Below are 23881 nucleotides of genomic sequence, written 5' to 3'. Positions count from 1 at the left end.
AGCTTTCAAAATGTTTTCCATACAAAGATGCCCATCCCCAACCCCATCATTTTGAAAAAATGGGGAAAATCCCCGAAAAAATTTTCCCCACAAATTTCTTTATAATCGTAATCTATGCTGTTTGAAAGGGATTTGTATAAATTTTCATTAAAAGATACCCATCTTCCTGAAAGTTATGAAGGAAAAAAGTCAGATCGTGTGAATTTTCTGCAACTCCTCTCTCCAATTCCCCTTTTTTTTTTGTGTGGGTGGCACATGAAGTGCACCATTTTGAGCGTGGCCATTGCCAGTACCGCCTGACTGGCCTTCGTGCGGATGACACGTAAAAGCACCCACTACACTCTCTGAGTGGTTCGCGTTAGGAAGGGCATCCAGCTGTAGAAACTCTGCCAAATCAGATTGGAGCCTGGTGTAGCCATCTGGTTTCACCAGTCCTCAGTCAAATCGTCCAACCCATGCTAGCATGGAAAGCGGACGTTAAACGACAACAAAATCCCTATATACTCTGAAGCCACAACATCTAAGCAGTATTTGTAGAAAATTTTGTTAAAAAGTTTCCATTTTTCTGGATGTTATGAGGCAACAAAGCCGGGGGTATATACATCTGTAGTAATGCCTCTTTATTTATACAATTTTTTCATTTCATGTTTATTTCATTCATTGGTTGCAATGTTCTCTCTCCTTCTCACACACATACACTGCAAAGCTTACAGATGGGCTACTGAATTGAAATCTCTGTGTTGCTTTGAGGGGAAGGTAAAACTTGACAAACTGCTTCTCCCTCTGTTGTTGGACTACCGTGATGTTTGTTTTAAAATGAGAGATTATGACTGTGATAAAATAATGAAAGCAATATTTACTAAGCAAGTGAGCACTTATTATACAAAGAAATAATTAGAAGTGAAATATAAAAATTATTTGAAATGGGAATCAAATGTGAATATATTATCAAAGGACTAGCAGAAAACTGCCCAGAGGGCGGTCTTTCTGCTAGTGTGTGTGTATATGTGTGTTTGTGTGTGTGTGTGTGTGTACAGGCATGCCTGTGTGATAAGAAGTTTGCTTCCCAGCCATATGTTCTTGAGTTCATATGTTCCTGTGGCTCCTTGTCTTGACATCATGTGATAGTTGTAAATGTGTCACAGTCATACAAGCCAAGCCATTCATTTCCAATATTGTTTGTGAACATGTCCAGGTATGGGATAGTATTATTTTGCTTGGAAACAGGTGAGGGTTGGTAACAGCTGTAGAAAACCTTCTACAAATAAATTCCATCTGACCCATGCAAGCATGGAAAAGTGGATGATGATGAGATGTATATGTACATTACACACACATATTACAGCAGGTACAATGACGAGGGTTCCAGTTGATCCAATCAATGGAACAGCCTGCTCATGAAATTAACGTGCAAGTGGCTGAGCATTCCACAGACACATGTCCCCTTAATGTAGTTCTCAGAAAGATTCAGTGTGACACAGAGTGTGACAAGGCTGGCCCTTTGAAAAACAGGTACAACAGAAACAGGAAGAAAAAGTGAGAGAAAATTGTGGTGAAAGAGTACAGCAGGGTTAACCCCCCCCCCCACACATTTGCCTGGAGCTTCGTGAAGCTTTAAGTGCTTTCGCTCAATAAACACTCACAACGCCTGGTCTGGGAATTGAAACCACAATCCTATAACCGCGAGTCTGCTGCTCTAACCACTGGACCATTGCGCCTCCACACACACACACACACACACACACATACACATAATATATATATATTTGTCTTCTTCTGTCTCTAGTGTAATGCCATTTAACTGTGCTGTGAATATCTTGGACTGCTTCTTCTATGATGGTGCTAAGGTAAGTCAAATCTATATAACCTTTGTATGCTTAGAAAACTTGTTATTGTATTATTGCTGTAAACCATGATCTGAAATGTTAAATATTTGCAGGAAATGATGAGGAAGAATGGGTTGAGAATAGCCTGTTGGCTTGTTAATTTACTAAGGAAGTTGTTGATTAGCCCTAGGTCAGCTCATTCCAGCCAAGACCATCAGATCTATTTATTTTGTCATGATATGTCAAGGATTACATTATTGGGTGTGTCCTTCCATTTTTTAAAGATTACAAGGAGACTTAGCTACTGTAATGTTGAGGCTTTCACGTTGGCTTCATGCCATAGAGGTTGAATGTGAGTTGAGTTACTTGTTGTAGAATTGAGTGATATAGCCATCATTATATGATTGTATCTACATATTTTCATCTTGCATTGTCTTTATTTATTTCTTATTCCAGAGAGAAGAAGCAGTGCCCATTGCTTTTGCTGGCCCTGCTAGTCTGATGAAGTGAAAGCATTTGAATTGAACTTAGAAAGCATGATATGGAAGTAATTCTAGAGAATGGTTGTTTCAGCATAGAAAAGATCGGGGTTGGTGAATTAAGTAAGCTTTGGTGGTGTGCTGGCAGAAAGTTTACAAGTTCAGAGTTGTATGTTATATGTGTAGTATGTGGTAGTTTTATTTTCAACTAATCCTTCAGTGAGCTTCCTTCCCTCATATCTCTGTATGATGATGACCATCATCTATCAGTAGTATTACAACACCTGTCATTGACTTTATTATAAAATAGGTTTGAATGTTATTGTAATTATAGCAGGAACATTCATGAATATATTAAGGAATGATTTGATTATTAAAAAGTATTTGCAGTATAATTTTACAGAGTTCCCTACACAAACTGTAATGTAATTTTCAATATTTACAATGAATTAAGCAAAGAAGACAAATAAAAGACAAGCCAAAATTGTGTCTTAAACCAGACAATCAAAAATGTTCTTAGTCTTCTGTTACCTAGAATATTTACCATATTTCTTGTGAACTGCCAGCATAACTGTATGTTTAAGAAGCTTCCTTTACATCTTCATGAATCTGTGGTACCCTGGGTAAGTGGTTTCTACTAAAGCTACAAGTTGAGCCAAGGTTTGTGAGTGATGTGTAGGAAACTGTATGGATTCCTTTCTGATGGATTGTATCTTGTTGAGGATTCTTTTTCCTTTCAAGGTTTTAAGTGCTGTATTTCCTTTGCCAATTAAGCTATAAAAAAAGTTTAGGATATGAAACAATAAAGGAGAAACTATTTAAATTCTTATTTTCAAAATTAATCAAAATAAGAGCAAGCATTGTCTTTCAATAACAATATGGTAAGAAAAGAGTTAACTGGTTATTTTGATTTGGTTATTTATGAAGCAAAAATGCATGAACTTTGCTTATCTTACTGCAGGTCATTTTCCAAATTGCTTTGACAATCTTAGAAAACAAAAGTGAAGAATTACTAAGCTGTCATGAAGATGGTGAAGCAATGACAGTTCTGACCAATTATCTGGAGAATGTCACCAGCCATGACTCCACAATGCCTGTTGTACTACACACTTCTTCAATGCCATCAACACCACAAAAGGTGAGTATTGCAGACCATTCTAAAAATCTAACTTCTTGGTCTGTTATAGTTTTGATATGATACACATTAACAGACATATTGTGGCTAAAATCTGTAATGGCTGATGCTGGGTTACAGACTATGTGGTCATGAGTTCAAATTTTAGCTTAAACAAAAAGTTCAGTCTGTGAAAATACATTCTGAGACTGAAGAAATGTAAGAAGTTGACCAATTTAGGGAGTACATGTAATCAAAGGATTTCTATTTCCATTGTTGTTAGGATTTGATCTACTTCAGTACAGCTGAATCATGTATCCTCTAGGTGTCTGTATAGACAGTGTCATATCTTTGATGATCAGATAAAAGTACATGTGAAAGACACATCTGATTTCAAACATTTTGTTTTACATTTTATTGAAAGATATTAAGGATCAACTTCTGGACAAGATTACCCTCTGGTTTCCAGCTCTGATCTCAAGACCTGTAATTAATGACATTTCTCACATTACCATTCTGCCTTTTTTCAGGCATTACATATCTTAGATTATACTATTCAGTGTCTTTTCCTTAAAGAGAGTTGAGTTTGATTTGAGTGGGATTTGGTCACTATTTCTTGCATTTCAGGCTACCATATAGTGTTGTATATGATTTTGTATTGGTTTGTCATTTCTCCATGTCACTCATGCCAACATACTATTATTGTTCTTTCCCTTGCATACAACCAAGACTTCTGTCATCTCCACCAACAATCTCAGAATACTGAGTGTCCTATCACTCCACCCCTTACCACACGTCTTTCTCATCACTATCATTTATGCCTCTGTTACTCTATGCTTCTCACTCTGTAAAGACGCAGGCAAGTGAGCAATATTTGGCATTGTGAAGCCTCTTTGGTTATGTCAAGGACATGGTTATCTCTCTAGAGCTGGTGTCATGAAAAATAAATCTCATATATTTTGAATGAGGTATATAATGTCAGTGAGGTTAAGGTACTGGACTACTGACTACATGATGATATGTTGAAATCTTGTTGTGGTAATCATTTGTGTAGATGAGTGTTTCTGACTAACCAAAAGAGATTTTATACTCACCGTTAAGTGGCCAGCACTAGGAAGAACATCTGACAGTATTATTCTATACATTTAAACTTAGAAAAGGGGTGGATATAATTTTTTGTGGGTATGTATTTATCACAGGCATGGCTGAATGGTTAACAAGTTCACTTTGCAGCCAAGTGATTTCAAGTCTGATTCCACTCGGTATTATTTTGGTCAAACAAAGTTTATTGAAACAGATTTTCTATAGCCAGTTGCCAACCCACAACTGTTTCCAAGCAAGCTAATATTTCCTCAATGGTTAAGCATATTTGTGCAGAATATTGGAAATGAATGATGCTGCTTGTATGACAGTGACAATCATTTACAACTATCACATGATTTCAAGACAATGAGACACATACACATTCACACACACATATACGTACAGATATGTATTAGGTTAGAAAGAAAATCCTATCACATTTCAAGAGAGGAAATAAATAAATATTTCTTTGCTCTTAATTTTTGTATTTAAACAAAATAATATTGCCTTCCATTACTGAAAACACAATCCTATCTATTTGCAAATTGTTGATCCCTCAAGCATTTGAAGCAAAGAAACACTCAACATCACCTCTTTTACTCTTTTACTCTTTTACTTGTTTCAGTCTTTTGACTGTGGCCATGCCGGAGCACCGCCTTTTAGTCGAGCAAATCGACCCCAGGACTTATTCTTCAGAAGCCTAGTACTTATTCTATCGGTCTCTATTGCCGAACCACTAAGTTACGGGGACATAAACACACCAGCATCGGTTGTCAAGCGATGTTGGGGGGACAAACACACACATACAAACATACACACACACACACACATACATATATATATATATACATATATACGACGGGCTTCTTTCAGTTTCCGTCTACCAAATCCACTCACAAGGCTTTGGTTGGCCCGAGGCTATAGTAGAAGACACTTGCCCAAGATGCCGCGCAGTGGGACTGAACCCGGGACCATGTGGTTGGTAAACTAGCTACTTACCACACAGCCACTCCTACGCCTATAAAACCTCTTCATGATCAATGAATTATTTCCCCTCTAAATAATGTTGCAATTATAGATGATAATCAGGTGGACCAAGGTTGAGAGAGAATAAGGAGGATGAGGTAAAACTGCCATATTGTGTGCTGTAATCTTTTCCTAAGGGACTTGAGCAATGTGTGCTCTTGCATTATCATCTGAGAATAACACTTCTATATGATTAATCAATGATGGGTGCTTTTTCTGCAAATTTTTGTGCAATGCTTCCAAATGACAACATTACTTTTCCATGTTAACTATTTGGTTAGGGTTTAATACAGTATGACAGATGACACACTTCATATCCTATCAAACACAGAACATAACTTTTACCATGTGTATCTAGATTTGTCTGTTTAGAATTGAGTGTCATTGCGCTGAATGTAACACAGTGCTGGTCACATGACACCAAACACTGGCTTCTGTCAGGTTATATAGGCTCTTTGTGATTCAGCTATCTGCTCTCTCTCTCTCTCTCTCTTGTTTGTGAGACTGTCTTACATTCATTTGTCAATATGCCTTTATCTGTTTCGTACACACACTCTTCATGTGTATATATCTTTATGTCTCTTATATTTCTGTTCTCCCATGTAGCCGTCAGTTGATGTAGCAGACCTTATAGATGAGAGTTACAGATGTTATAGTCACATAACAAATCAAGATATTGAAAAACTGCGGCTGAAATATCGCCTGAAAGTAGTCCAAGTAAGTGCTTTGTTAACTTCTTACAACCATACGTAACCAGGTCCCAGAACCAACTTGCATAATTGTCTTCACATCATTTTTGTCACTTCTTATAAAATGCCTCTATTCCCTGCATTAATTGGCTAAAAGGAAGAAAGTTGGGCTTTTTTTTAATTTTTGAATTCTGTCAAAATTTGGCAAGAAAATGTGTTGTTGTGTCAGCAGTTTGGAGTCATTTGATAGATTTACAAAAAATAAAATCCTGCGTAGAAATGAGTTTTTTTATTATTGTCACCGAAGTCTGGGTTTTGGGGATTACTTATTATCAATAGCATGTCCAAATGGTTCACCTTTTTATCAATTGCATATATGAATAGTTCAGCTTTTCACTTAAACATTCATCATCAAAAGATCAGGCTGATGTAAAAAAACAAAAAATTGTTAAAACTCTGTTAAACTTGATGTTCTGTTTGACCCTGTATTTCTATTTGTTGCATTTCTAGAACATTGAGGACAGTACAATGAAGAATATTCTTCGCAGTGTAGCATCAGAGACAGTGTTTGAAGGGAAGGAACTTGAAGACTTATACATCTTGTTTCGAGTAAGTTTTTTGAAATTCTTTGTGGTATGGTCAATGGTAGTACCATATTCAGCCTTTAGCTACCATTAGACAAAATGAACAAATGTGTAACTCTTCTGTTACCATATTACTGTTTCTTTCAATTAATTTTTAATATAACAAAGCATTCAGTAAAATAACTTAGTTATCATTAAGCTAGTGTTAGGAACATTAATTGTGACTAAGGTTTGGTGGAAGATTTATTTGAGAAATTTTGGAAACAATACATTTGTACTACAGAGCCAGAGGTGGTTTCTGGCAGGTTAATATCAAGAGTTAAACAGTTGTTGGACCTGTAGAAATATCAGCCAATGTTTGGAACTAAATTGCCATAATGGTTTTTCTCTTCTGTATGTGAATAAAAGATGGCTTGGTTATGGCTGGAATGATTTTTTATCATTGGTCTCTTTGATCAAGGCTTCTCTGAGTTTAAACAGCAACTAACTGACTGTGTGAAGAAGCCTCTTTGTTGTCGTTTTACTTGCTAGAAATAACAACCAAATCTCCTTCAAATTACATATTCCCACCTTAGAAAAGGAAGAATGAATAGTAAAATGTAGAGTTGATATTTGGTTTAACAAAAACATTGGATGATCATGGATCACATATCTGCTGAAACATAGATATCCTGGATCAGGATTTCTTAATCAGGGCTGCCAATGAAGATAATCAACAAGAACAGCAGATGTCGAAATGATAATGTACATAATTTCTTCCTCCAGCATCAATAAAGTCACCTGAAATTGTAGTGGGTTTGACCCTTTAGCACACAGGTTACTCTCACAAATGCAATGCTTGTTTATTTACATAATTTTGAATTAATCATGCATTATCTTGTAGCTAAAACATTTTCCTGTGATTCCTTAGTTTTAGAATGACATTGTAGGATAGATGTGGGAGACCAGATCTGGCCAGTTTTGACATAAAACTGGTTGAATAGTTAAGTTAGTTATGGCTATTTTAAATGCTAAAGGGTCATATCATTAAACTGTATCTGCTCCATTCATAATATTATTCCTTCTCCATTTAAGGCAGCAAGCTGGTAGAATTGTTAGCATACCAGACAAAAAGCTTAGCAGTATGTTGTCCATTTTTACGTTCTGATTTCAAATTCGACTGAGGTTGACTTTGCCTTTCATCCTTTTGGGTCGATGAAATAAGTACTAATTGAGTATTGAAGTTGATGAAATCAACTTAGCTGCTTCCCCAAAATTGCTGGCCTTGTGCCAAAATTTGAAACGTATATTATTTCTTTTCCCATTAATGTTTTGCCTATACCTTTCTTTGCTTGTATTTCCTGCTGCTAATAACTCAGCTGTGAAGTAGGAAATTCATTTAAACAAACTAATTAAGTACTGTCTTCACCCTAATTTATTTAAGCACCAGAATAATAGTTCATGTTTTCAGTTGCCTAAGTTGATATTCTGGGTTCAAATTTCTTAGTAAATTATTTTTTTTATAAAATATTTACCAGTTTAGAGGGTAGAGGGAATGGCTGTTATACTACTACTACTTGTAGAGTAGTAGTGTGAACTATCAGCCACATGTTCAGAGATCTAGCACCATATCCACATGGTTGTTGTACATCTAATAGGAGATGGTGCAAATAAATCCTTTTTTATTCTTTTGCTAGTTTCAGTCATTTGCCTGAGCCTGTATTGGAGTTCCTGTGCCTAGAAGTGCCTAATTGCAGAGGCACTAAGTTACAAGCACATAAGGAAACAAAATCTGAAGTGCTGTTACATTAACACAGACATTCAAGTTCATGCATACACACAAACATGCACACGCATGCACAGACACACAAACAGGAAGTGACAGCTTCCGTCTTCCAAATTCAATTATAAGATATTGGTTGGCCTGGCACAAGGTGCTGCACTTGGGACAACCTGAAATCAAAATGATTCCAATCAGATTTCTTAACCACACAGTCATAGCAATCTTAGCAGGAGTACAATACTACAAAATGTTTAAATTAAATCATATTAAATCTTAGTCTGAGTGGTTTTCTGATAATTCTTTCTTTTAGGTTACATACAACATTAGAGTAGGGACTGTTTCTAAGTTTGTTCTACACTTTAAGTTGTATTTCAGTTCAGCTGAGTTAAGTATCATTTGAAATTCTTCTGTTTCAGAGTTAAAAAAGAAAACTGAAAATTGATTTGAATAAAACCCTTTATTTTGTTGTTTTCTTTGCAGGAGGAGTATTTAACATCATGTTACTGGCGGACCAGTCAACAACCAGTGGATACCATTGATAAATTTGACCCATCACGTCCATACTATGAGCAGTATAAAGTAGACTTTGATCAGTTTAAGACCATGTTTTTTTCCCTTTGTCCATGGGCTACCGGAAACCATGCAGAAAATCTGACTCTGAGGGCATTCAGGGTGAGCAAAATATTTCCCACAGCAGAAGTTTTGCTTTAATTTTGAGCTTTTGTATACTTTAACTATATGTCATTATTCAGTTTTATTTCAAGGTTTCAAACTGAAAATCTAGGAAATACTTTTGTCAATTACAAAGTATGACAAGTAAAATAATGGAAGTATTCTAAGATTATAACTGTTTCAGTGATAGGTGATTCAAATCATTTAACATAGTATAAAATATATAATCATGAATATAAATAATGATTATGTAATTTTAAGCTATATTAATTGTGACCCATCTCTCATCTCCTCAAGAATGAATAAACTAATCAAACATATCCTCCCATGCATTAACCACTATTTGCATAAGTGCTGGCTGACATAACTGCCTGTATTTCACAAATCCCCTTTAATATACTATATATATATATAATCACACACACGTCAACAAACAACTCTGAACATTTCTCTCAGTTTTCTTTTCCCAATCTTTCTGGATTGTTCTCTGTTGTGGATCTCAGTAAAGACTCTATTCATACTCTGCTCCCTGTCATGTCTTTACAAAGAGCTCTAATCACAAATGTAACAACTACTTAGAGCATAAAGTTTCCCTTGCAGAATGAGTAAAAAGGAATTTGGTACCTGAATGTGCATTAGAGAGGAGCAAAAAATGCAACTTTCGAAATTGGTAACCAAGAATCGATATTTTGTAGCAAATGAGGATTAAAAGAAAGGTGTATAAAAAACTTTGCAGTTAAATATCTCTTTTTAGGCTCTGCGCCACAATTGAAAATTTTCAAAATCATTATTTTTTGGTTGAATTTTGGATTTCATGGATTATAAGTCATAACAAATACATATTTCTACATAGCAGAGTGCAAAACAGTAAATATAGTGTCCTTAAGAGGTTGCATATCAAGTTTCAATACAGTTGACTAATATCTTGAGGTTCCGCATTGACTATAAAGAGAACGGGAGTGTGAACTTCTCTCCAGTGCTGCTGCAACAATCATTGCATGTGCACATACGTCGTATGTGTGTGAAGTTTTCAGCTTTGTTCCTTGACTTTAGGCCATTGTATTAAAATTAATGATCATGTTAAATTTAGTGATGACTCATAAGCCAATAACGTGTCATGGTACTGAATGCCCAATATTTGGTACTCCATGTGATCTTAACGAGCAAGTTTTGCTAACTTACAAGGATGTGTTAAAATGTGTTTTATTTGAACGAGAAAAAGAAAAGAATGTAATTAAGAAAGATCCTTCAATTAAACAAATTGTCAAGATTGTAGCAGAAAAGATAATTCTTCTTTGGCAAAAGGCATCCATCCAACTGAAAATCTTTTATTTAAAGTACGAAGCATTACTAAAATCTGAAAAATAGAAAGAAATGTGCCATCGTTTCAAACAAAGTGTAATGTGTTTAAAAACAATGCAACAAAAGACTTATTTGACATTTCCTGTTGCAAGTGCAACTCCTTTAAAAACTGCAATTGAAGTATAGACAAAAAAGTACCACAGAGAGAACAAGATTTTTTACAGGATCTGCAGACAAATCAAGAAATGATCATTGGCAGAATAGGTCAAGCAGTATCTAAACAACATTCAGAAGTAGATTAGAAAGAATTGGCCAGATCACAGTTGCCCTTCTACATCAGCAAAGGAAAGTTTAAGATTTTCGGTTTAACTGACTCAGTCGTAACACAAAGTATGAATGTCTTTTGCCAAAGAAGAATTATCTTTTCTACTACAATCTTGACAATTTGTTTAATTTATTTCAATGTGTGTGTAATCTAGACCTCTTGTAACGCATATAATCAGTGACCTAGTATTAAAAATAATAAAGAAAACAGAGTCGAAAAGTCTGTTTATTTCTCATAATTTCAAAATTTCAAGTGCGTTGCGGACCCTGGAGATATAAATTTTAGAGCTTGAGATTTTAATACTCTTGTTTTTAAAGGATTTTGCTGAAGAAAATCAATTCATAACAATGAATGTAAAAAATAAAATGAGGAATGGCAAACATGTTAATTGATTTTTTGCTCATTATTCAAAATTTTAAGTGGGCTGCAGATCCTGAAGATGTAAATTTAAGAACTTCAGATGTTAACACAGTTGTTTTTAAAGGGTTTCGCAATAAAAAATATATCCTTGAAAACGTATTTTGAAAATCTGTGTAAAAAGTACCTTTCTCGCTCCACCCTAATGTGCATGTGTGCATTTCTGTGTCAGTGTACAGATATGTACGAGTGCTTGGTCAGGATTCACTGACAAACACTGCAACTTATAATACAACAATCATTTATGTTTCTCTCAACTCCCAAACTATGGACCCTCCCTCACCCACCTCTCCTTGTGTTATTCTTAATATGCTTCTCCTCACAAGCACTTCCTCTTAAGAGTTATCCCTGCAAATGCCACCCTCTAGAACTCCTCACCAGTCTGCAGTAATTTAAACCCCCAACTTCTCTAGTCTATGAGGAATTCACTTCCAAAAAACCATTAGGTTTTGACGCTCTTCTCTTGTCTAAACTCAACTACTTTATGACTTCTTCATATTTCAGTTTTTGGATGAAAATAAAGACTATATGATTAACTTCAAGGAATTTGTCTGGATTCTGGGCATTGTTTGCAAAGGTGAACTGGCTAGTCGTCTTAAACTACTTTATCAACTACATCAACCGCCTGCCCTCCTTGGCTCGGAATCTTTGGAGATTGAAACACCTAAGTCAACATTATCTGGTAAGATTCCTAACTGCTTTTCTTCTTCACATGTTAAATTACAAGCAATGCACAAGCTTCCAATAATTGCCTTGTTCCTTGATCATTTCCTGACTTTAATTTTGCAGATAATGTCTGCTTCATAGAATGTTCTTTTCAGACACAAGGTCTTTGAAATGCTATGAGTATTGTAGAAATAATAATAATAATAATTTCTAACAAAGATATGAGGTATGTTTCAGTTGATTAATCAATAAAGGTCTTGACAATATAAGGTGTTGGATCTTCAGTACTTTGGGTATATATGTGTCTTTGAGACCAGCAATGAATGTTGTGGCAGTTAGTGGTGAAGCTTCAGTCAATGAATCTCTTGAATATGATTCATAACTTTCCTATCATTTGCTTTGCGAACATGTACACACATACACACCTCTGTGTGTACACACACACACACACACCAACACACACACACACACACACACACACACACACACACACACACCTTTGAATATACACACAGAGACACACTTTTGAATGCACACACACAACTGTAAATGTATACACACAGACACACACTCACACACCTTTGAATGTACACACAGATACACAACTGAATGTACATACACACTTACACAACCATGAATGTACATATGTATATACACAGCTGGGAATGAACTCGCTCACATACAAATTTGTGAATGCACACACACACACACACACACACACACACACATACAGAAATGCACACTCACATTTGTACTCATACATATAAATGCTGACATGGCTGTGTGGTTATGAAGCTTGCTTTGCAACCACATGGTTTTGGGTTCCGTCCCACTCTGTGGCATCTTTGGCATGTGTCTTCTACTATAGCTTAGGCTGAAATACTGTTTTGTGAGTGAAATTTGTTTGACAGAAACTGTTCAAAAGTTTGTTGTATGTGTGACTGTCATCATCATCATCATCATCATCATCATTATCCTTATCATCATTGCCATTTAATGTTTGTCATCCATGCTGGCATGAGTTGGATGGTTTGAAAGGATCCAATGAGGTGGAAGGCTGCATGAAGCTCTGCTGTTTGTTCCTTTGTGGTTTCTACAGCTGGATGTCCTTCTTAATACCAATCACTTTACAGATAGCATTGAGTTCTTTTTTTCTTGGCACCAGCATTTGTGAGGTCATCACATAACTTGCAACACAAAAGATAAGCCCTGTTCACTTGAGTGGGGTTGTAGTTGAGAAGGTGGTGGTTTTGTGTCAAGTGGTAAAAGCTTGATAGGGGGACAGATGTCTTGCATAGCGGATGAGTGGGAGTAGCTGGAAAATAAAGATGTGATGAGGTGCCAGAGCATACACTCAAGATACAATCATGTAAATATAAAAGAGTATCAGCTGAAGACCAGTGAGGGTCAGTGGTAAGTTCATTATAGTGTAAGAGGAGAGTGACAAAAGGTTAGAGAGAGGTGAATGTTGTGAATAATGAACAAAGGTGGAGGTGTGGTTATGGGGGTGGGGGTAGGTGAAAGAAATAGGGTTAGGGTTAGAAAGCAGAAGGTGGCATGGGGCAGGTGGACTTCGGCAAGCAGTATAATAAGCCTGCAGATTGATTGGAAAACAGGGAGATGATGTGTGGGTTGGGAGAAGGGAGAGAGAGGTGGAAGTCAGAGGCTTAGTAGGGATGGCTGTGGTGAATTGGGGCAAAGTTGTAGGGCTGTCCACAGCTGATAAAAGAGGGTGTTAAAGAAGTGTAGCAATCCTAAGATGTAGCTGAGGTGAGGGTAGGGGAGATAACCAACCAGAGGCACAGAAAAGGATAATTAGAGAAATAAATTTGTAAGGGATGATAGTGAGAAAGAGGGATGAATTTTAAAAGGAAGTGGTTCCAAGAATAGAGGAAAGCAACTTGTTGCACAGAAGTGTGGTGAAATATGTTCAGCTTCTGCTCTCATATGACTATAGCAGCTGAATAGTGCTATTGTTAAAAGAATGATGAAGGAATGGGTAGGTGATGAAGGCTTGATGGAGACACATTGGGTGCTGGAGAAGGGGTCAGTGAGTGCATAGACATAAACTTAATGCTTTTAGAATTTCACTTTTGTTATGGCAGACAGATCTTCTTGAACACAGCAAATTGCTGCTCATCTTGGTCCTTTGAAATCTCTTCTTTGAGGCTCAACATCCTGAAATAAGCATTTACTACTTTGTCCCTATGTCTTCATGAGTCTCTCACTTTTACAAATTTCATCCACTTTAAGTGATCAGCAATTGTTTAAAGAGAGAGAAAGAGGATGAAGAAGAAGAAGACAATGATGATGAAGAATTAAATCCAGCACTGGTATTTTATTGACTCCAGAAAGATGGAAGACAAAGATAATCAGAATAGGATTTGAACTTGTAGCATTGAAATCCAAAATAAATACTACCAGGCCTTCTATCTGATGTGAAATAAAAACATACCTTGCTTGATAAAATGTAAGGGTTAGCTGCAGAAAGGCCTCTAGTCAAAGATTACTGCTTGAATAAGTCTTGTCTGAGCTATGCCAGCATAGAAAAATGCTTATACACCCATTACCTATTTTTCTACCTTTCATTGCATTGTTGCTTACATTCGACATATTCAGATACAAAACGTTGTAACAAATCAATGCTGGCTGTAATTTCTCTAGAAAATCTGTAGAGGTAACCTTAACATGTGATTCGTTTGATGATGATATGTTTCTATTCACAAAGGGCTTATGTGTATGCACATACACACATGTATGCACATACACACATGTAAACTTTCTTTCTCTATCTCCCACTCATCACATACTACAAACATTCCTTGATTGGTTATAATTATATATTGTTTTTACATGTTTGCATGAGTCTCATTGAAAATGTATGTCTAGCTATCTGCCTGTCGATGCTGCTGCTCTGCTTCATGTGTATAATGATTGCTGTTTGGTACAATAGCTCCAAAACAGTGTTCATGATGATGATTGATATTCAATGCAAAATGTTGTTGTTTTTGTGGCAAACCAGCAGAATCATTAGCATGCTGGACAAAATACTTAGGGGTATTTCATCTGTCTTTACATTCCGAGTTCAAATTCTGCCAAGAATGACTTTGCTTTACATCCTTTTGAGGGTTGATAAAATAAGTATCAGTTGAACACTGGGGTTAATGTAATCAACTAGCCTCCTCTCCCTAAGTTTCAGGCCTTGTGTCTATAGTAGAAGGAGTTATTATTATTATTATTATTATTATTATTATTATTATTATTATTATTATTATTATTATTATTATTATTATAATAAAGGTGGCAAGCTGGCAGATTCATTTGCAAGTCCAACAAATGCTTAGTGTTTTAACTTCAAATTCTTTCAAGGTTGACTTTGCCTGTTATCTTATCAGGATTGATAAAATAGTCGAGCATTGGGGTTGAGCCAACTGATTTCACCCTCTCATCAAAATTGCTGGCTTTTTTACCGATTTAGAATTTAATATTTATTTTTTGCATGGTTTGTCAAGAACAGATGAGTCTGAGGGTTCCATCTAGTTCTGTCTTCTTTGGCATGGTTTTCTACAGCTAGATGCCCTTCCTAACATCAACCACTTAACAGTGTACTAGGTTCTTTTTATATGGCACCAGCACTGATGAGGTCCTAGGCTGCCTCTTCCAGATGCTCTTTTTATGTTTAGTGATTGACTCTTCTTTATACGGCTGTCCTCATCACATGACCATGCCAGCACACCACATCTGATGCCTCTTAGGCCCAATTTTTCTCTAAGCACACTGACATTGCGCATCCATCATTGTCATTATTACTATGTGAGGAAAGGTAGCAAGCTGGCAGAATTGTTAGCACACTGGGTGAAATGATTAGTGATATTTTGTCTGCTGCTACACTCTGAGTTCAAATTCCTCTGAAGTAGATAAATTAAGTACCAGTGAAACACTGGGGTGAATGTAATCGACTATCCTCATCCCCAAATTTCAGGCCTTGTGCCTATAATAAGAAAGATTATTATTTTGTGAGGACACATGGCCTAGTGGTTAGGGTGTTGCACTTATGATTGTGAGATTGTGGTTTCAGTTCCTAGAATGGGTGGTGCATTGTGTTTCTCATGTTGCTCTGCAATCACTTTGACACCTGATGTGTGGTACACTGTGCACCTGTTTGGGCAACATTGATTTGATGGAGGGAGTGAGCTAATGTACTGCACATACATTTGATCACTATTAACAAACCATTCGTGCAGGTCATTTGGCAAAAAGTTAAACACAGCAACTTCAATGAGAGAGTCCATCATCATCATCGTAATTATCATTATTATGGTAAAAGTGGCAAACTGTTAGCACACCGGGCAAAATGCTTAGCAGTATTTCACCCATCTTTTCATTCTGAGTTCAAATTCTGCTAAGGTCCACTTTGCCTTTCGTCCTTTCAAAGTTGGTAGAAAAAGTATCAGTTAAGTACTGGGGTCGATGTAATTGATTATCCTCCTCCCCCAAATTTCAGGCCTTGTGCCTGTAGTAGAAAGGATTATTATTATTATGGAAATAAAGTACCAGTCAAGTACTGGGGTTGATGGTATTGACTCAACCCCTTAATCAAAATTGTTGACCTTGTGCTTAAAGTAGAAACAATTATAATTAGGTGGTGGACTGGTAGAATTGTTTGAGCATCAGACAAAATGCCTGGTGATATTTATTTCAACCATTTGCATTCTAAGTTCAAAACCTACTGAAGTCAACTGTGCCTTTCATCCCTTAGAAGTTGATGAAATAAAGTACTAGTCAAAATTACTTTGTGTATAAATTAGAAGCAATTGTTGTTTTCAAGACAAGGTGGTTGAGTGATGGGCACAGTTGTGACTGTAGGGTTAACAAGTTTGATTAGCAATTGTATGGTTTTGGTTTCAGTCCCATTGAATGTTCAATGGTGGATTGAAGACTTGAGAGTGAAATTGATAAACAGAATCTTGTCAGAGGGACTATTCTCTCTTTTGGGTGAAGGACTCAATTTAGTTGCTTGTTTAACTTTTCCATTTTGTGGTGGAGTCTTTGAAACACTATCGGTTCTACTCCTTTGAAAAGTCATAACTCTTGACATTTAAATTGGTCATGACTGCAGACCATTAAAAGGTCAAGGCTCCTGACCTTTAAAATGTGATATTTGCTCTCTTTAAAAGCTAATAGGCTGCTCATTTAGCTCCACTGACAAAGTTTTTAAGTAATCCTTTCTGCAACAGGCATAAAGCCTGAGATATTAGTGGAGTGGTGGTGGTGTGTGTGTGGGTGGGGTGGGTGGGCTTGTCAATTCCATTGACCCTAGTGCTCAACTGATACGTATTTCATTGATGCTGAAAGGATGAAAGGCAAAGCTGACCTCAGTGGAATTTGAACACAGAACATAAAGTTACGGGAAATGCTGCTAAGCATTTTGCCTGACATGCTAACAATTCTGCTGGCTTGTCACCTTAAAAAATAAAAATTACCAAATAATAAAACTATTCTTTATTTATTCCTGTACTCTCTTTTGTTCAAATCCCAGTCATATATTCAACATTTGTTGGTAAAATCAATCTCAGGCATGTATTAGGGATTCTCTCTGTCTCTCTTTTTACTTGTTTCAGTCCTTTGACTGCAGCCATGCTGGAGCACTGCCTTCAGTCGAGCATATTGACCCCGGGGCTTATTCTTTGTAAGCCTAGTACTTATTCTAGTGGTCTCTTTGCCGAACCGCTAAGTAACGGGGACATAAACACACCAGCATCGGTCGTCAAGCATTGCTAGTGGGACAAACACAGACACACAAACATACACACACATATATATACATATATACAAGAGGCTTCTTTCAGTTTCCATCTACCAAATCCACTCACAAGGCTTTGGTCGGCCCGAGGCTATAGTAGAAGACACGTGCCCAAGATGCCACGCAGTGGGATTGAATCCGGAACCATGTGGTTGGTAAGCAAGCTACTTACCACACAGCCACTCCTTTGACTATAAGGCTTTTTTTATCATAAAAAATTTCTGCACTTGTGCCAATGTTGTATTTTATTATCAGAATTGTGGTACTATGGCAGAAAGTGTAGCAACTTCTTTTATGTTGAGTTCAAATCCTGTTTCAGTCATCTTTTAACCTAATGGTGTTTGGTAGAGTAAATACCAGCTGGTTTGATTGATTTTTATAATTTCCTATAAATTTCTGGTGTTGGGTCTGTGTTTGAAATCATCATCATCAGTATTAAGTGGGAAGCTGGCAGAATCATTAGTGTTGGACAAAATGCTTTGTGGTATATCTTCTGGCTCTTTACATTTTGAGTTCAGTTCTTGTTAAAGTTTCTGCCAAGTACTAGGGTTGATAGTATCAACTAACCTCCTCTCCTCAAGACTGTTGGTCTTTGTGTATAGATAAGAAATCATCATTGAGGTGGTGAACTGGCAGAATCATTTGTATACTGGGGAAAATGCTTGGTGGCATTTTACCTGTCTTATATTCTGAGTTCAAATTCCACTGATGTCAACTTCCATCCTTTCAGGGTTGATAAATTAAGTAGCAGTTAAACACTGGGGTTGATGTAATTGACTAGTCCCATCCCCAATTTTAGGCCTCGTACCTCTACTAGAAAAAATTATTATTATCATTATTATTTAGGTGGTGAGCTGGCATTGGAAGAAAATGCATTGCTGTATCTGTTCTGGTTCTTTACATTCTGAGTTCAAATCTGACTGAGTTCAACTTTTTCATGTCTCTAGAGTTGATATAGTACCAGTACAGTACTGTGACAGCATTCAAAAATATGCCTTGCAGTATTTGTCCTGGTCCTTTCATTCTGAGGTCAACTTTTCCTTTCATCCTTCTGGAGTGAATAAAGTGAAGTACCAGTCATCTGAAAATAGATGTAATCAACTTACCCTCTCTTTTCAAAACCTTCTAGCATTCTGCCTAAACCAGAAAATCATTATTTTGTTTTTATTGCTGCTGCTGCTGTTGTTGTTGTTAATAATTTCAGAAGCAGCACAACAATGAAGAACAAACTGCCTTGCAATAGTTACATATATCTCCTTACATTCATCATTGTCACATCTCCAGTTTATGTCCATTTTCCGTGCTAACATAGGTTGTTGTTGCAGTCTTTGACATTTCCTATTCAGAGTTTTCTGCCCTTCTAGATGAGCTGGCATGCTAACATGGGTTGGTTGGGTTGTCTGTTTGACTCATTTCTTATTCTAGGCTTACTACATTTCTAGATAGGTTAGGGAATCACATCTTGCTTGTACATTCCAATTTTGGCTATTAGGTATATACATTTTTTCAAGGCACGAGTAGTAGAGATGTTATATTCTTGATGAGATTGAAGGATCTTCTTGATCCTGTGGTTTTAATGTAAAAAGCCTATTAAAGTTGACTTTGGTTGATAAAGTAAGTATGAAGTCAATTGTTGGGTTGATTAAGTCTCTCTAAAAAGTATAATTTTGCCTTTCTTAGAAATTGTTACTTTTTTATTATAGATGTGGTAGCTGGCAAAATCAATAGAGAAACACAATATTTGGTCAATACAATTGAGTTCAGTTTCACCAGTCATCCTCCAGAGTAGTTGGGGTGCAAATGAAATAAGAACCAGCCTTATTTAATCACCTCTCTCCCACTGTTAGGAATGTTTAAAGCAAAGCAACTACATCTTTTCCTATAAATTGTTGGTGTTTGTTGATGTCTTAAATTATTATTTTGATTAGAATATTGTGATACGTCAATTTAATAAATTGTTTTAATTAAAATAATTACAATGTGATGAAAATGATGAAAACATTGTAAAATTATGGAGTGAGTATTTTTAAAATACTCGGTCCTGTATCACTGCTTTCATTTCAAATCCATTGAATTAAAAAATACTGCAATGTCTTGGGGTCAATTTTCTTGACTGGTAGAGATGACTTAGATCAGCTTGATATCCTGTAGAAAAATATCCATGAAAGTGCCTTAATTCCCCCTCCCCCATATTATTTAGAGTTGTTGTTTATCCCCAGATGAGCCCTGATAAAGTAGATCAATGATGTTGCATTTTTCTGACATTCAGAAATATAGTTCACAATATGTACTTCTTGTTTTTATGGCAATAATGTGAGATTTGAAGGATATTCAGCTACTTTTTTTAGCAGGTTGAATCATCATACACCTAAACAAGAGACATAAGCAATGGAATCTTCAAGAAGTACTTACACTAAAACTCTACAAACCACAGTCTCTACAGGCTACACACACTATACACTACACATTCTGTTCATGCTACTAGAGTCTCTACACTTTTTACACTGACCCTTTGATAAATAGATGAAATATGATAATGTTATGAATACTGCTGTTAATCCATGGAGGATTCTTTCAGCCTCCACCCATTGTCATGCCCATCATAGTACTAGCTGCCTTCCCTGTCATGCCATTCTTAACAAAATCATAAAGCATGGCTTAGATGCCATAGACTCCCCTTCCCAGCTCCAGCCAGCAGGGCTAGACCAAGGGGATGGTAAAAAAAAAAAAAACCTGACATTATGATATATTCTAGGTTGTGAATTAGAGTTTAATAGAATCTCCCCCTCTCCTCCAAATATGAAAATATTTCCTAATAACATGGATCCATTTAAATGGTATTTACCCCTGAAGTTACTGAAGTTAAGTAAATGAAGGTGAAGTATTTCTTTGCAATATACTAGTCTATCACCTGTAATATTAGTTGCTGAGTGAGAAAATAATAAAACATGCATAAACACCATCCATGGTTCCTATTTACTGCTTCATGCACTATGCCACTGAGAAGAAAATATTGTGACTTATGTATGACAAAATGCAGTGCTGTTGACAATTAGTCCCATCATCTCTCTTCCACTACAACATTAGTTAAAATATGTACATTGTGTCCATTGTTCATTAACCCCAGGTCAGTTCTGATCAAACTTTCATCAAATATGATCAAAATGTTTCAACCATGATGATATCGTTTTTTTTTTTTGAGGGTACCTAGGATCGCATTATCTTGTGTGTTCTTTATTTAAGATGGTGGCATGTAGTTTGTGGGAGATTTGGCTGCTATTTCTGGCAGGTTGAGCTGCCTTATTGTTCTTTCGGTTCTTTTGACAGCTATAGTAACAAAGGAAGTTTTATACTCTTGTATTGTAATCTTTAATCATATGCATGTTCCACCCGCCTCACCCAGCATATGCAGAGTACTTGACTGTGATATACAAGGTACTTATCCATCATGTACAGATTACCTGACCAGCCTGTACCAGCTTGTCCATCAAATGATGAGTATCTGTCCACCCTACATGGTACTTGCCCACTCGATGTACAGTACCTATCTACCCTATACACATTACCTGTCCACTTTGCACAAAGGACTCTATCTTTTATCATTCACTTGTTTCAGTCATTAGACTGTGGCCAAGCTGGGGCACCACCTTCAGGATATATTTAGATATTTTAATTTTTTTTTATATCTAGCTTTTAGGTATTTTTTTCATGTTGTTCCCAGAAAGATTACTAAACAATGTGAGTTGCTTAGCCTCAAGTCAATCCTGATTTAGCTGATTATATGATCAAATATTCACAAGGGATTTGGCTGCTATTTCTAGCAGGTCTAGGAAAAGACTAATGTTTAGTGTGAAGTGAAGAGAAGGAAGGAAAGATTAATGTCTAGTGTCCTTCCAACTCCTCTGCTTCACCATCACACACAGTGTGATGTTTGCTACAAGACTATCCTCCCACCATCGTACATAATGTGAAGTGTGGTTCTCTCTTCACCATACACTATCCTAAAAGTTAATGACTTGTAGGGACGCTGTATTTTGTTGTGCACCCATAGTATACAACAAAGTATACTGTGTTAGCAGTGCTATTAAATCACTTAAGGTTGTCTCTACAGATTTTCTATAGAAATTATAGCCAGTATTGATTTATAAAGCATTTAATATACCTTGTAGCATATAACAAATCAGTGCTATCTGTAATTTCTATAGAAAACCTTAATAAATACCTTAAATATGTCTGCTTAAGCAATGATAATGGACACAGACTGTTTCTAGTTTCTTCACACCAAAGTTTTGCTTTGGATTTGTTTCTCCTGGGTTTACTGCTTGCTCGTTTAATTGTTGTCATTGCTGCTTAGCTTCACTAATCCACTATACTTATTGTATATCCTCCCAGTTGATCTGCCATTCCTGTAGTAGATCTTCATTAGCTACTGTGTCCTTCTTTGTTTATGATGTTGTGATGTGATTAATTGGAATTTGACTATTATTTCTCGTTGTTCCAGTGCTTATATAAAACTTTTATTTTGTAGTTTTGTATATGTGGGTATGTAGTATGTTGTTTTTAGCCCCAGGTCAGCCATCGTCCAGTATGACCTGTAATTAAAGATGTTCCACCCATGACTATTCCATTTCTAATTCTGATGTAGTGTATTAAGGACTACATTATCTGATGTGACCTTCTTTTTATATGGTGTTCAGCTGTGATTTAGGAAGATTTGACTATCATTTCTAGCCCTTTGAGTGTTACCTGCTTTATATTCCAGATGACCACCATCATTGCTGTTGCTGCTGCTTTTCCCTACACGATTTAACATTTTATGTTTATTTTACTTTTATGCAAGGTTGTCTGTTTGATCAAGCCTGACCTGGGGCTGAACTACAACAACTAATGATGTCCTCTCCTTCCTCTTCCTGACACCCTTCTACTCTACCCCACTCATCACCATGACTTTATATCCGAGCTGTCATTATCGTTTCATTTCAGACTCGACTGAGAGCGCGGTTGAGGCGACATACTTCTTTGAAGAGGAAGAGGAGGAGGAGGAGGAGGAAAGAGATTCCAGCAAAGATGGTAAGACAGAATACACTGCCCTATGTTGTACGACACTGTACAACACTGCATCATTGTGCACATTATTGCACTGTAGCATACTGCATGTCACTGTATAGTAATTCACTTTACTGAGCAATATTGTAGTGTTTTCCACAACACTGCATCATGTGACACTGCACAGTAATGCACTTTATTGTGCTATTGCATAGTTTACTTTACAATACTGCACTGTATAACACTGTTGTGCTTTATGACACTATTGTACAACAATGAACTGTAGGGGAGGGCAGTAAAATATATAAGTTGGGGGAAATGAAGAAGTGGCTCCTCTTCTGAGGTTGTTGTTGGGATACCCCCCCCCCCCCGCCATAATCACAACATCTGTCTTGCACTATCTCCTACACATGTACACTCCCTTCTCCTTCTGCAGCCTTATGAGAATGTTTTCTCCAGCCCAACTTTCTACTACTTATATGTCCTTAGGTTAGCTTAATAGCCTAATCTCCCTTTTTTTCTATAAACTTTTTCAATATAATTATTATTAATATTATTGCCATCTTCATCATCATTGTTCTTCTTGTTTAAATCTTTAGCACTCAGATTATTCTGCTAAATGTAATGCTTACTTATTCACATTGCTTTGTATTAATCACGCTTTATCTTGTAGTATTGAGGTTTTGATGATGTCATTGTTTATTTTTATAATGACATTGTAGGATAAATGTAAAAGGCCAGATCTGACTGTTTTGAACATAAAAGAGGTGGAATGTTTTGGTCAGATATGGTCAGTCATTGACCATAGTTAGGGTTATTATTATGTGTGTGTGTATATATATATATATATATACAGGTACAGGAGTGGCTGTGTGGTAAGTAGCTAGCTCACCAAACACATGGTCCCAAGTTGGGTCCCCACTGTATGGCACCTTCAGCAAGTGTCTTTTATGATAGCAACAGTCTGACCAAAGCCTTGTGAGTGGATTTGGTAGATGAAAACTGAAAGAAGCCCATTGTGTGTGTGTATATATATATATATATATATATATATATGTCTGTGTGTCTGTTTGTCCCCACACTGTCG

The 23881-nt window shown here is 36.5% G+C and overlaps 1 protein-coding gene across 2 annotated transcripts in view; it reads left to right on the top strand.

Annotated features, from left to right (window-relative positions):
- The window catches only part of LOC106882132 (TBC1 domain family member 9), a 31957-nt gene extending 9026 nt beyond the window's left edge, over nt 1-22931 (top strand). For both annotated transcript variants that reach the window (XM_089355231.1, XM_089355232.1), the window contains 7 exons: nt 1787-1847; nt 3267-3443; nt 6135-6245; nt 6728-6826; nt 9044-9235; nt 11784-11961; nt 22732-22931. In XM_089355231.1, coding sequence (XP_089211357.1) covers nt 1787-1847; nt 3267-3443; nt 6135-6245; nt 6728-6826; nt 9044-9235; nt 11784-11961; nt 22732-22916 — 1003 coding nt within the window. In that variant the 3' untranslated portion in view covers nt 22917-22931. The remainder of the gene's footprint in view (nt 1-1786; nt 1848-3266; nt 3444-6134; nt 6246-6727; nt 6827-9043; nt 9236-11783; nt 11962-22731) is intronic.
- The last annotated feature ends 950 nt before the right edge of the window (nt 22932-23881 follow it).

This window comes from Octopus bimaculoides, chromosome 7 (genome assembly GCF_046866305.1).
Source record: "Octopus bimaculoides isolate indiv1 chromosome 7, ASM4686630v1, whole genome shotgun sequence".
NCBI classification, from domain to species: Eukaryota; Metazoa; Mollusca; class Cephalopoda; order Octopoda; family Octopodidae; genus Octopus; species Octopus bimaculoides.
Note: the sequence above shows the minus strand (reverse complement) of the source record. Positions and strands in the feature narration are given on the sequence as shown.